The sequence below is a fragment of the Meleagris gallopavo genome, chromosome 10 (assembly GCF_905368555.1).
Source record: "Meleagris gallopavo chromosome 10, MGAL_WU_HG_1.1, whole genome shotgun sequence".
Lineage (NCBI taxonomy): Eukaryota > Metazoa > Chordata > Aves > Galliformes > Phasianidae > Meleagris > Meleagris gallopavo.
Window position 1 is genome coordinate 27,908,155 of NC_139413.1, and position 14,866 is coordinate 27,923,020.

Here is a 14,866-nt window from a genome sequence, read left to right on the forward strand (position 1 = left end):
CAGTTGTTTGGTAAGTTGAGTGAGGTTCCAGTAATACCATCCAAAGAAGACGACTGTAAGAGCAAAGAAACCCATGAATGGCCTCTTTATGTTTAGTCCAGTACTGCAGTGCAGACTCTTATGGAGTGAACCCCCACGTTGCTCTGGGAGGCTCCAGGTGAGCCTAGCATGTTGTCTGACCACGTGGTTCAGATGCCAGGAGCCAGTTACCTGTGGGGCTGTGGGGGCAAGCTGTGGACATCCAGAGCAGACAGGGCTAAAGTGAGCGTGCACCCACTGCCTGAGACCCTCGGGAATGCTTTCTTTTCAGGTAAGGCACATGCTGTTTAATCTGCAGTGGTTTTTAACAGGATATCAGCCTTGCATGAGAGGAACTCTGCTGAATGAGGACAAGGTCAACCAAAAGGCACTGTACTTACACAGTGATATGAAAAGGTCTCATTAACAGGTAAAAGTAGGATCTCAGTTCCTTGCCTCTGTCCAAGGAAGAGTGAATGTGATCGCAGTCATCATTTTAAATTGCCTGTCTATTTCCTCCTCCACAGAGTTCTCCGAATCCTTGTGGGAACTTCCTGAAGCTCCCTTTTTCCCTCTGCCTTAATGTAGCTCTGTGGGAAGCCTTTTATTCATAGCCATAATCACGGTAGAAGGATGGGAAGATTTAGAAATTGTGTGTACAGTATGAGGATGTCATTTCCTGCCTGTTAAGGAGCTGAGCAAATGGCTTTGTACAGCATTCCCATCCCTTTCAAGCCTTTCTTCAGCAAATCAGATAAGCTAGTACTTGATTACTGGGGAGAAGCATGACCAAGGCAAGAAATACTTGTAATTTTAAGGCAAATGTTAGGTCAGACAGCAAATCCTGATAGCTGAGCGTGTAGCAGTGCCAGGGTGAACTTTCACAGTAACATTACACAACGTTGCTCTCTCATACGTTGTCTGTAGAGCAACTGTTGAAAACTGAACTTAAAGTGTGAAAGAAATTCCCAAATCAATAAAGTCATTACAGCCAGCAGTCACAGGCAGTGTAAACTCGTCTATTAATTTGTCTGCAGTAAAGCCTGAACCTCCTTTGAATGTGCATCTAGAAATGACAGAGAGAGGTCAAGTGAAGATCTGCTGGTCTGAGCCTGTACCGATGCCATACCCGCTCCGGTATGAAGTGAACATCTCTGGAAATCCAGGTCAAAATGGCTGGCAGGTGAGTCAGCCCTGCTCTCCCTCTTCCTTTCTTTTTCCTGAATTGTTGTTCAATAATAATAGGTTCTGATAATCCAACAGGTGGTTCAAGTTGCTTTAAATACCTCATTAGACGTAGACAGTATGCTGCTTGATTCTTCCTCCTTTGCTCAAGTGCGGTGCAAGAATCATTATGGTCCGGGGTTCTGGAGTGAATGGAGCACACTGTATAATCTGAATGTGGGAGGTAGGTCACGTGCAGTCACCTGGAGCAGTAAGTAGACTTCTAGGATACAGTAAATGTTCCAGTGTTTGTTTTGTGGAGTCAGTGTGTGTGAGAACATTATCCAGGGAGGTGCAGTACACTGTGCATGAGTTGGACCGAGTATTCCCGTGTAAGCTCTTTAACCTTCTGCTTCTCTTCTCGTAGCTTTACCTGAGGTTGTGCTCTTTCCTTTGTAGAAGATTAGCAGTAAGTGATAAATGCATGCAGACTGCATGGTGATCTCCATGACACCCCCGTGTCTGGCCCTATTGCTTTCTGACCTAGGAGAAGCTGGGTCTTTCACTTACGCTTCTGTGAGTTGTTTTCACTGTCCTGGTGTTTTCTGTCAGTTCATTGCTATTTGCCTAGGGACAGTAAAGGTTATTTTTATTAGAGCCTGTAAGCATGAGTTATGGAAGGAAACAGTCAACGATCTGTTCCTGCTCCTCTGCCCTATGGCAGTGCATAGTAGTAAACTTGGAGGAAGCAGGTGATGTAGAGGTACAACTGGATAATAGTAATTTTCTGTCGTTCTGTGGTTTTTGTTGTTCTGATTCTGATCTCAGTGGATTTCTTCTTTTTTCTTGTAGCTGAAGTGCTGTACTTCCCTACTAAGATACTGACCAGTGTTGGTTCTAACGTTTCATTTCATTGCATCTATAAAAACAAAACCAAGAGCGTAGCGTCCAAGAAGATTGTTTGGTGGCTGAATTTAGCAGAAGAAATCCCAGAAAGTCAGTATACGCTTGTGACCGATCGCGTAAGCAAAGTTACTCTTTTCAACTTGAAAGCAACAAAACCTAGAGGAAGTTTCTTCTATAACGCATTGTACTGTTGCCATCAAAATAGGGAATGTCATCATAGATACGCTGAATTATATGTAGTAGGTAAGAGTCCAGATGATTTTAAATTACAGTTTTGGTGCGTTTTAATAGTAAGGTCAATCTTCTTAAACTCCACTTAGCTTTTATCAAATGGTTACAACTTGTAATGCATGTTTTTTGTGTAAACAATTCTATCTTATTAATAACTTCTAATGTGTTTTTAATTAGATGTGAATATCAATATCAAATGTGAAACTGATGGGTACTTAACTAAAATGACTTGCAGATGGTCTGCAAACCCAAACGCGTTGCTCTTGGGGAGCTCCTTGCAGTTAAGATACCACAGGTGTGTATAGCTTTTAATTCACGTTCATGTTGTTTGGAAAGCATTACTCAGAAAATATTGTTACAGCAAAGAACCAGGAATAGATGATAAAATGTGTAAATACAAAACGTGCTTGCTTCCTGTAAGCCAGACTTCTCAATTGGAACTCCAGAGGTATTAAACATACGTGCAAATGAGGGCTATGGGTATCTGAGTGATGTAGATTTTATTTTTTATTGACCTCCTCTTCTGCATTTGTGAATCTTGTAGGTGCAGTTCAGAAGTCAGTTCTATAAATACAGTTTAGAACACAGATATTTATTAACTCAGCTGTGGCACTGACCTACATCTAACTGAACTAATTACTGAACCCACCTTTTGGGGTTTTCTCAAGTCAGTCTTTCTTTCTGCTTGCATTGTATGAGTGAATGCAAGTTCACTTGGCTATTAACGTGGATGTATTTGCTTCTACCAGTTATATAGGATCTTCTAGTTGCTTATTTCTACAGACAGTAAAGAAGTGAAAAAGTAGCCAAAAAAAAACCACCCAACAAAACCACTCATTGACAGAGCACTGGAGCGGGAGCCCAGATTGGCTCTAAAATCTCTGTCCTTGGAAGGAGACCTTGGGATCTCAGCTGGGCAGGATGCTGGGCAGCCTCATCAGACTGGAGCTCTGTCTCTCTCTTTCTACATACAGATAGTATATAAATATACAAGGGCAAAAAAAAATCTTGCTTATAAGATTCTTGGTTCAGAAAGGAGCTGTTGCTTTATGAAGGTGATGTTGTTGGTGGCTGGAGCAAGCCTTTCATTTCACTGTTCTGCAGGAATAGATGTGTAAAGCTTTTACAAAAACAAGCCCTGAGTGCCTAATCCTTTGGAAAGCTGAACTGTCCTTCCTAGTGAAGGTGGATTTAATTTCTGAACAACTTGTACCAAAATGAGTATTTCTCAGGGTTTTGTGGAATAAAGCAGTAGCTGGAATGCTTGAGATTGAACATGGGGACTTCTAGGGCAGGACTGGTGACTAAATGACACCTGAGGTAGCTTTTGTTTTGGCTGTCTGCAGAGGTCTGAATGTAATTAGTGTTGTGCTGGGCAGGGAGCCTGAAGTAAACACAGTGCTGCTCATGCCATGGTTTTATTCCTGCTTTTTCACTGTTCAGGTTTGGCTATTTTTTTTCTAATGCTACATAATAATTTGTACTTTCAGTGTTCTGCTTCATTGAGCACTGTACAGTAATGCAACTGTAATGCTAGCTGAATGCTAGTATTGAATGGGACATTTCTTTCAGTATTCTTGGGCTAAGGTTTTGTTTCATGTTTTTTTAATTGAGGGGGGTGTGTGTGTGTGTGTGTGTGTGTGTGTGTGTGTGTTCTGTTAATACTACAGACTGAAAGAGCAAGAATCTAAAAAAGAAGTGCCGTGGGGAATAGATGGGAGGTTTTCCACGAGCACACAGCTATTTTTCATCTTGACGTGATTCCACTTGAGAGATGAAATCCCATGCTGTACAGTGATGTGGTTTGATAGCTTTACATGTTGCTGTTTTGTTTTCATTGGCTCCTGATTACGTCTTCCTCTACAGTCAGTGCTGCCAACTGTAACAGCACAGAACTGATCATCCTGGAAAAACAGAACGCTAAGCTAAACCTAAGCAGCAGACAACTGTTAATCAGTATTAGCTGTGTTGACAGGAAGAGGAAGGATTCAGCTAAGGTTAACTTTTGGGGTCCAGCTGAATAATGAATGCCCTATCTGGCCTCGTACTGCAAGTCTGAGCTGTGCAGACGCTTAGGAAGAATTTGGAGCCTGTCCTTCCCACCTCCCATGAGACATTACTGCTGTTTTGTCCAGAGCCCAGGTCTCCTCTCTTCTGTTGCCAGCTGTGATATTGACTGCCTGTGGGATTTTGATAGCACCCTCCAGAATTAATATTCGTATGGGACTTCAGTCTCCTGGAGACTTCGCTGTGCATATCTGATTGGGCTCCTGTGCTTGGACATCAGTTGGTGTTTGGGAAGTCATATTCCTGGCTGCCTTGCCTCTAAATACCTCTAAAGTAATATGATTTATAAGTGTGTGGAGATGCCTGCTCTTTTTGTACCTCTTTCTTCCTGCTGTTAGTCTGTTATCAAAAGATTTTGCACTGGGATGAGCTTTCTACGTCCTACTTTTCCTCCAGGCTAAGAGCCAAAGCTTTAAGGAACACTGCTGTGTTATTTCTCCATTCAGTGCAGAGTCAAGTTCAAGGTCTGTCCAAATAATCATTAAAAAAGTCGCACAGTTCCAGTGATAACATTTGTTTTAATTACCTCCTATATGACTGATGCTGTGAGCAGCTTATTGTTGCAGCGCATTAACTGAATGTTTTTCCTCTTTTAAGGAGCAAAATTTATTGTTCTAACTTTCCAAGTACTCCTCCAGAATCAGAGGTGAAAGAATGCCATTTCCAGAGGAATCATTCTTACGAGTGCACATTTCAGCCTGTTTTTCTTTTATCTGGATATACCATGTGGATTGAGTTTAAGCACTCGCTGGGAACACTTGAATCCTCACCAACTTGTGTCGTTCCAGCAGATGTGGGTAAGTCTAAATTTCTGCACGTCTTTCTTCCCTTGTGACCTCGGATTTCAGGCCTTATATGGTATAGGTGAAGTGCTTTGTAGCATTTTAAATAAATTATATTGTGGAAAGAACATAAACGCTTAAGAACTTCAGTGTTGTCTTCTAAAAAAACATTGGATCGAATGTTATTTCCATAGATTTTCCTTGGCATGGGGGTAGACTAGTAGCTAGTGCCTATAAAATGACACACTTAGTTTTGTATGTTTATCCTTTTGAGTGTTTTGCAAAGACACCCAGAAGAAGAAGAAAAAAAAATAGTTTGGTAAAAGGCAGTCTGATCTTTAAGATTCTTGATCAGTTTCTTGTTTCTGGTCCCTCCTTTGAGGGAGGGGCTGAGAGAGCTGGGACTGCTCAACCTGGAGAAGGAGTGCCAGTCCACGATAACCTGAAGGGACGTGCAGGCAGAACAGAGCCAGGCTTTAGGCATTGATACCGGTGCAGGCCCAGAGGTGCTGGGCACACACTGGAGCCCAAGAGCTCTCAGTGCCCACCAGGCAGCACTCTGTGCTGGGCGGTGCTGGAGTGCTGGCACAGGAACCAGAGAGTGGGGGGACTCCTTGGGGATCCCCAAACCCAGGTGGCTGTGGCTGTGGTGGGGCACAGCTCTGGGGGCCCTGCTGGGGGATGACTTGGGTTGGATGGACCAGAGATACCCCCAGCCTCAGCCATACTGTGCTTCTCTGACAGTTGTGCTTTGATGCAGTGTAGCACGATGGCACGTTTCTGTTTAAAAGCATAGGAGCTGTTTATGTTCTTGCATGCTGTTGCAAAGTTTGTTTTGTGACACACAGAGAACTGAAATTTGTGTAAAAGATAGAGGCAGAAACAGTGCTTGAGTGTTTTCAAACACTGCAAAATGTGCAAAGCAAGTCTTGTTACTGGATCCATGACTCAGAGCATTCATTGGGCGCTGTATTGCTTTGGACACATGAGAACATATGCAGAGGGAACACACTGCAGTTTTGGCTTTGTGTGACTTCTGCAAAAAGATTTTCTACATCCATCTACAGAGAGGAAGTATCACTTCTCCACCCAGATTTAGTGTTTGCAATAGCTGGTTCCTTCTGTACTCCAGATAGACCACAAAGTTCTACATGAAATAAAGCAGAATAGAGTACATATTTTGTGGGAGCGGAGAGGTACAGGCACATAAAGAACATGAAATAAACCAAACTATGCCTTGCATTTCAGATTTTGATTAGTGAGCAAAACAAAACCTATTTGTTCTAACCTCACCCAGAATTTAAAACATACTTGAAGTTTTTATCATTTATTTGCTTTTTTCCCTCGCCTTCTCACTGGCCATAACAAATTTATTCTAACTTTACTTTGTTAACTAACTGGGGCTTTCTGACACAGCGGTTTAAATTCAAATGAAACCCACTGAAACTTCCCCACGAGTTTAAAAAAGAATAAATGATTACGTCATAAGGAACTTCGATTTTGATATGTCAACTTAAGATTTTTGATTTTAATTTGGGTCAAAGATGGACTTAATTTCCCCTTTCTCAGCCAGAAGCACTCTGTCTGCAGTGAACAGCAGGCTGGCCTGTGCTGCAGAGTTGGTGTTCTGGTGTCTGGAGCCTGGTGCTCTCCCAGCTTCACCTGGAGCAGCAGAGGCTGCAGTGTTACCTGCTGCCCTTGGGACAGAGGAAGGCATGCAGGGATGACTTGGTTGAATGAGAAATATCAGTGGCGATGTTACAGTCGTCTTTTTTCCCTTTGCATTTTCTAGTGAAGCCACTTCCTCCCTCCGACATCAAAGCAGAGATCACCAGAAATGATGGGCTGCTGAACGTGAGCTGGGCAAACCCTGTGTTTGCAAATGATGATCTCAAGTTTCAGATCCGGTATGCAGTGAACAAGGAAGAACTCACGTGGGAGGTACTGTCTTTTTCAATCCAGAATTGTTGCAGTGCTGTCATGTAGGCTGTCAGCTAGCAGGTATTGATGGAGTTGGTTGTATGCAGTGAATCACAGTTCTGAGTATTTGCATTATATCTGACAAGGGAATGTTACTGAGTAGGCCTCTCTCTCTTGTTGGATTTATTTTCAAGAGTTTTGATTGTCACACGTGCTGAAACAACCCTTTGTTCTTACTTTCAGTATTTTGACTTCTCTTACAGCTGTATGAAGTTCTGAGTGTATCAACAAGATCAGCTGTGATAGAAGTGCAACTTTGTGTTGAATATATTGTTCAGATCCGCTGCAGAGCCCTGGATGGTTTGGGCTACTGGAGCAACTGGAGCAGATCGGCCTATGCAGCTGTCAGAGATATCCAAGGTAGATGTGCCTGCAGGGTGTGCTCAGGTGGTTTGTCCAGTTTCAGGCTGAGATGTGACGCTGTCCTTTCAAAACTGTAATGTTGCAGCTCCCTTACATGGCCCTGAGTTTTGGAGAACTATTACTGAAGATCCAGCAACGGGGCAGAAGAACGTTACGCTCCTGTGGCAGGTGAGAGTGGTTATGTTTGGATCCTTCACTTTGAAAGAGCTCTGATCCAAAAGCACTGCTGTTATTACCCGACGAGGAGCGTGGTGAGCACGTGCTTCCCTGTGCAGGCAGTGCTGTGTTGTGTGTTCATGTCAGCCTGCACGCTCAGTGTTAATTGTACAAATGGTGTGAAACAGATTTAACATGCAATTTGTTCTAATACTTGGGAGGAAAAAAAAAGGCAACATGGAATCAAGTACTGCAAGGGAATGAGAGATGCAGTTTTTGACTGCCAAGTTTTGCTGAGATCTCAGAGCAGAATGTGCCACTGACTCCCAGACAGCTGCCTGTGCAAACACTGCTGCAACTGCATATAGGCTTGGCAAGGCTACCTTCAAAGGTTAAAGCAGGATAGAGGAAAAGAGTGCAGCAACGACTGGCCACTCCTGCTTGTCCTTGCAGTGATGTTAAGTGTGAAAATAATCATCTGTCCTAGGTTTTTATGGTTGTTGGGTTTTTTTATTTTTATTTTCAATCCTGAAAAAATACCAACATCAAGCAGCAAATTTTTTTAGGAATCTGAAACTTTGTGTTTCCTTGTGCCCTCTTTCACTGGAGAGATAGCAAGTAGGGGTATCAGAATCATATCATAGAATCACAGAAGGGCCTGGGTTGCAAAGGCCCACAGTGCTCATCAGTTCCAACCCCCTGCTATGTGCAGGTCACCAACCAGCAGCCCAGGCTGCCCAGAGCCACATCCAGCCTGGCCTTGAATGCCTGCAGGGATGGGGCAGAGAGGAAGTCAGGTCTGTGAGTGGACTGTGGTGTCTTTTCTTTAGGAAACAACATATAGAGTATCTTTTTTGGGTCGTGCTTTCTTAAAACTAGGATGCTGACACTTCTACCCAAACGTTTTCTTTTGAAACCAAAGTCTGGGAAGTTGATTAACGTCAATGTTTGCCACAGCCACTGATGAAGAATCACTCACTGTGCAGCGTGAGCCGGTACGTTATAAAGCACCAGACATCAGAAAACACCTCGTGGTCAGAATATGTCGACAAAGGCACCACCTGCTCATTTCCATGGACTGAACACACACACACCATTACAATCTTAGCCGTGAATTCAATTGGAGCTTCTTCAGTTAATTATAATTTAACTTTATCACGACAAACGAGCACAGGTAAGAACATCCGTTAGTTACCGTTTTGAGATGTGAAATATGTTAGGAATCCTGGTGATGCTTTTAGGCAAAGCTTTCTTTGTAATGAAATTCCCTTTGTTAGGAAAAAAAAAAAAAAGAAAAAAAAGAAGCAGTTGGTTCAGTCACGTATGGAAACAGATTCTGCATCTCACAGTAAAGCTATCTGAAAAATGAAATTTCCATCACCTGGAAATCTTACCTGGCATGTCTCCCCTCCAGTTACAGAACATAAAGTAATTAGCCAAAAAAAAAGGGAAATCGTGCTGTGGAACTGAGCTTTCGTCTGCTTTGTCTTGGGAATGCCCGGCATTCTTGCAGGGGAATGTTTTATTGTTTCCAGAATGAGATGTGATCTTGTTTCCCTGGCTGGAGAGAGGTGTAGCCCTCTTTCCCGAGCCGCCTTCTCAGAGTTTGAGCCACGCTGTGCTTCATTAATAAAATAAAGACTACTGGAATTTTAAATCTTAAATTGTGTACCATTCATATGCTAATGTGTTCTGCGGGAAACATTTCTGCAGTTTCTTCATGGAACTTTTCCACAGTAATGCCATTTTAGAAGCGTTTTTATGGGTCAGATTCTTTCAGATACTGCACGCAAGGGTGGAGGCTCATAGTTGGTAGCAGATGAAGTGGGAAGCGTTTGTCTGCCTGGATTATGGGCTGGCTGTGTTATGTAGGGGGATTAGATAGGATTTAGCTTGTAGACTCTCGGTGTATGTTTTCGTAGCTAAAGTCCATTTGTTGATTATTTCTTAATTAAGGAGTGATGATCAAGGAGGTACACACGACAACACAGACATTTGTTTGGTGAGAAGCTTGGTCTGTTTAGTGCTCAGGACTCGTTGGTGTCAACCAAGCTTCACTGGCTTAGAGAAATACATTTGCTTATGTGAACTACAGATCAGGCTGTATAATGACAAAACTAAAATGAAGCTCTTAAACTGTAGTGGTCATTTGTGGGCACGTATGCTGCAGCATCAGCTCCTGCTGAGCCAGCTCTCACCTCTGTTGGAGCCTTGTCTCTCACAGCTGTTGTGTCCTTGCTTTGGCAGTGAATGCAGTGCAGTCTCTCATTGCTTACCCAGTGAACAGCACGTGTGTGATTTTGACTTGGACGCTTTCACCTCAAATATATGTGATAACATCTTTAATTATTGAGTGGAGAAACCTTAACAAAGAAGAGGAGATGAAATGGGTGCGAGTTCCTCCAAATACTAGTAAATACTATATTTATGGTGAGTGTGTGCTTGAAAGTGTAATGCATTATGTTCATTGATATGGAATAGAAGAACATAGCATCCCTGAGCTCACATTCCTCTCTTCCCATCTCTCCATTTCTATTTTAATGGTAAGGAACAATAAAGCAGTTCTGATTATCATAAGAGGACTGACTGTTGCTTTCTTAACTGAAATTGATGAAGAATGAAGCTGAGATGTGTGTTCATTTTTTGGCAATACAATAAAACTAGCTCTGGAATATTGACCATACCAGCTAGTTTCCTAAGTTAATGTGTTAATTAATTCCATCTGCATTATTTGCTTTAATCTTAGAAATGTTTACAGTAGTTGTATAAAAGTGTTAGTTCCATGGAAAAGAAACCTGCTAGATTATGCAGTAAGTATTAATAACCTTAATATTAAAGTGCATACCTATAAAAGGCAGTTTTCCTCATTCCTGTCTGTGGCCTGGCTCTGCTGTGCGACCTCTCTGGAGGCCCTTGTTTCATAGCAGGGTGATAGCTTACATTCAGAAGGCTGACTTCTTCCTTCCAGATCACTTCATTCTGATTGAGAAGTACCGGTTCAGCCTGTACCCCGTCTTTGCTGCAGGAGTTGGCAAATCCAGAGCCACGGACCAGTTCACCAAAGGTGAATGCAGCATCTCTCTCCTGTGTGGTTCATGAAGTAGGAGCTTGGTAGTAAAAAGTGGAAGTCTGTGGCTTACCAGAAAAAAAAAATGAAGTGATTTTAATACATCTAAAAACAGTGCTTTGGATTTCAGTTTCTTTAAAGTGGAAACTGTTTGTAGAGTGAATTGAGTGAGGAAACTGAATTTCCATACACCTAACTGGGTAGCAGAGGTCCTAGGTTCTTAATTTTCCAGTTACAGACTGTTCCCTTACTTATATGCTCTAATTTCCAATAGCAAGAGATTCCCACTGGCACAGAGGAGTCACCTCAGTATTTAGAATAATTCCCTCCTTTTTGTCTGTTTGTTCTCAAGGTAAACATTGGTTGATGTGTGATAAAACATCAGATGTAGGTTTCTTTTGCTTAGGCTGTTGCTTCTCCTGGTTATGTAAGTTGTCATTATTTGCCTTTTATAAACTGTTTGTTCACAGACAAATAATTTCACTGTGGTGTTGCCTACATTGCTCTTACTTCCAGATGGATATGCCAGTCAGACCAGTTCTAGCCTCCACGTGGTTCTGCCAATAGTTATTTCAACCTCCATGCTGTTGCTTGGAGCACTGCTGGTTTCCCACCGAAGGTAAATTTGTCCTCATCAAATCCCAGAAGGCCTTTGGAAGGCAGTGCAGCTTTGCTGTGTCTGCTCAGCTGGTGGGCAGTGTCCGTGTGAGGAAAGCTGGGATTGCTTTCATCGTTTTTATTTTTGAGATGCAGTGTGAGGCAGTGGGCTCTTAAAAATTGCACCAGGAATTGGAATTGCTTTGTTACCTGCTCAGAGTAATGGCTGTTAGAGCTGGTGTCCTTCCTCAGTGGGAAATACCACGTGGGCCTGTATCTTCTGCAGTATTTTGTGGGCAAGCTGGTGGGTACCAGGTGCTTTGAATTTGTATTGCACTCTGTGCTGCAGATTTAATTCTTCTTACCAACTAAAGTCTGAAGGAAAAGCCAATTCCAAAAGAAGTCCATTTGAGTTTTATGGAGGGTGGGCTGGGGCCCAGCTCAGCAAAGGCTGCCTGTACATTTCATAATTCATGAAACTCCAGCTGCTGTGTCACTTCTTAATTTTTCCATTTAACTTTGACCTTCTAGACTATCCCAGATGATTGTTTCATGGTCATAGTGTTCCGGATAAATAAAATGTCACATATTCCTTTTCTGACATTGCAAAGGCGAGTAACAGCAGTACAGAATATATGAGTGCAGGACTAACTCCAGAATTTACCTCATCTTTCAGAATGAAGAAACTGCTCTGGGAAGATGTTCCAAACCCCAAGAATTGCTCATGGGCACAAGGAGTTGATTTTCAGCAGGTATGTGTTTCCCTGGTGCTGCTCCCCCCCACGCTGAGGTCAGGGGCTGGCAGCTCAGCACTGAGCTCAGTGTGTTGGTTAGGCTAGGGCACACCTGAATTCTGAACCAAGCACCTGGAGCCTCTCAAGTTGGCAGTGCAGCTGTTCTTTTAGCTGTAGAAAGCCAGCACCCTGAAATGTGCCAGGACCAGAGACCAGCATCTCTTGAATGTAACACAGCAGTTGTAGAATCCAAACGTGCCCCATCGGTGCAATGCTCCTGTACTGATGAGTGCTTGTAGCTGTATGTTTTGCTGGAATAAACTGCCTCTCCATTTACCATGTGAATCAAGAGCTGTGATGCAATGAGCTGTGACCAGTGGGAGCCTTTATGTGGACACAGCCTGTTTGCACCAGGAAATGGAGCTTCTCATGGTCCTGGGAGCTGGCAACGTGTCGTCACTGAGACAGGGATCGAAATGAGGTCTGCTATTTCTAAAAGAAAGTGTGCCTAATGGGTATTTTAGTTGCATTCCCAGAGAAGGTTTCCTTTCTCATTTCATTTCAACAGAGGATGGACATTCTTTCAAGCCTAATCATGGTCACTGCCTGCTTGAACCTTTGGGCCATCTCCAAGGCTTCCTATGGTTAGAAGGCTTTTCTATTTATATTCAGAAGACAGGAAATACAGACACCTAATGATGCTTGTTTGCTTAATTATAATGAATCGTAGCAGTAGCTCTGTCAAAAATCTGAAATACCCATGCAAGAATTAGGAGTAGGTGCCACGTTCCACACCAGAACATGGCTTGTCACTTGTACAAGGCTCTCCTGTTAAGATCTTCTGAAGTTTTGATGTGCCCCTGGTGCAGCAGCAACTCAGAGAATGCAGATATTGTATGCATGTCGTGTCTTGGCTGGTTTTTTTTCTCACTTGCTTGCTTGTTTTTTTCCCTGAAGGTTCCAATGTACATGCTATTTATATGGTTTCTTTATTCATTACCAAACAAGCAGCTGTATCAGTGCAGATGTCTGAATCATCTCTAACGTTAGAAACAAGCAAGCAGAAATCCCTGAGCACGGTCTGCTTTGGGTGATGCTCGAGCAGTTTCTGCCTGACGTAACATGCGCTTAGCCTTGCATCTTGATTTTAACATTATTTTTTGTAGCTTTTTAATGTGCTAAAATACTTCTCTGATGCACCATACTGCATGATTGAGTGTTAAATGAAGCTTTTGGAGTTCATTCTGCTGGGGAAGACGCAGAGGGTTTTCTCCAGCAGCAGTCTCTGTGCCTCTGCCTTGCTCTGCAGGGCTCAGTGTGTTTTCCTTGCACAGGCTGTTAGGTCCCAGAGCAGTTCTGACATGTCTGCCTCCACGGCTGCACCCTGGGAAGGGTTGAGCTCTATGAGAAAACAAGAGCAAAGTGCCAGGAGGATCAGTTGCAGCAGCACACCTGCGTTTTGTCTGTTTAATCTTTGCATTTATTACAAGAGGAACTTGTGGCAATCCTCACTATGTCAGATGGGTGTTGGATTTGGGGCACTGGAAATGGTTCTCCTTACTTTTCTGGTGGAGCTGAAATGAGCACATTGAAGCTGGTGATGTTTTAACTAGGAGGGTGAAGTCATGCCTGCAGATCCTGCTCCATATTCATATCCCTTGCTCCATAATTAACGGGAAGGAAATGATGCATACAAGTATGAAAGAAGTTGCTGTTTGACATGATTTTTGACAGCTCATTCTGCAGTAGAAAGCACCCCTCCTTCGCACCACGTATCAGTCTGACTGGAAAATACTGCTTAGAGTTAAGTGCACATGGCCTGTCCTCAGATGAGCACGATCATCTCCTGCTCATTTCATGATATCTGAGGCTGAAACATTCTTTGCAGCAGTCTGGTCAGGGCATAATTCTGCACTTGGATGTATGCGTGCAATTTCCACTAGAGAAAGCAATGTACAGTGCAGGATGGTATTCTTGCTTGGCTACAATAACCACTGACTACATAAATAGCCCATATGCCACTGCTGCAAAATTCTGGTGTCCCTCTGAAGGCATTTGATGTAGAACTCTTTTTTTGTCTTGGCACATACCAATATTAAGTCCTTCAGTCAACATCAGACCATTACTTTGGATATTCAACACTGGACACTGCTACGTGGTGCTCCTGAACTGCATTTGTGGAGTATTGTTTTATCAGAATTTTATTACTTATTGTAGCAAGAGATTAAAATCACACTTTAAGATAGGCAAATGTAAAGGCTTGCAAGGCTGAGTCTACATGTCAAAATCGGGCAGAATCACGTTATTTGCTGAGTAAATGAAGTGTGTGTGCAGGGCAGGTGCAGCAGGAGGGCAGCAGTGTGGGCAGGCATTGCTGGCAGGCTGTGCCATGGGGGGGCAGCAGCCCCAGCCACACGAATTGCTGCACTCTGGTCCATCACTGCAGAGCACTCTGAGTATTTTGACACGTTCCTAGTTGTGCTGGCAGCTTTCCTGCTGTAAAATATGGTTTGTTAATACACGCAAAATCTGTTTTTATCTGTTTGTTTTGTCTTGAATTCCTTAGGAAATGTATTTTTTTTCTCAAGTGAATTCTCCTTCGTAGCTGGAAGTTCCTGTTTTGTTCAGTTTGTGCTGCTGTATGTTTTATATGCGTGTATATTGGGTAGTAGGGAAGTGTACATTCCTCCAGAATAAATGTTTCTCTTTGTGCAGTTCAGACATACAGCTGGCACTCAGATGGGAATGCTCTCAGAACATTACAGAAAGCCCAAATTTGACCCTAAATAATCCAGCTGTAG

General features: G+C 42.9%; 1 protein-coding gene across 8 annotated transcripts in view; it reads left to right on the forward strand.

Moving 5' to 3' along the window:
* LEPR (leptin receptor) overlaps positions 1-14,866 on the forward strand; it is a 45,470-nt gene that overhangs the window by 15,204 nt on the left and 15,400 nt on the right. For 7 of the 8 annotated variants that reach the window (NM_001303208.1, XM_085231039.1, XM_085231037.1 and 4 more), the window contains 13 exon segments: positions 1,056-1,201; positions 1,282-1,426; positions 2,035-2,331; positions 2,497-2,614; positions 4,984-5,183; positions 6,961-7,109; positions 7,352-7,508; positions 7,597-7,679; positions 8,625-8,841; positions 9,915-10,097; positions 10,636-10,731; positions 11,251-11,353; positions 12,008-12,083. In NM_001303208.1, the coding sequence (NP_001290137.1) occupies positions 1,056-1,201; positions 1,282-1,426; positions 2,035-2,331; positions 2,497-2,614; positions 4,984-5,183; positions 6,961-7,109; positions 7,352-7,508; positions 7,597-7,679; positions 8,625-8,841; positions 9,915-10,097; positions 10,636-10,731; positions 11,251-11,353; positions 12,008-12,083 (1,970 nt within the window). 8 annotated transcript variants of the gene reach the window in all.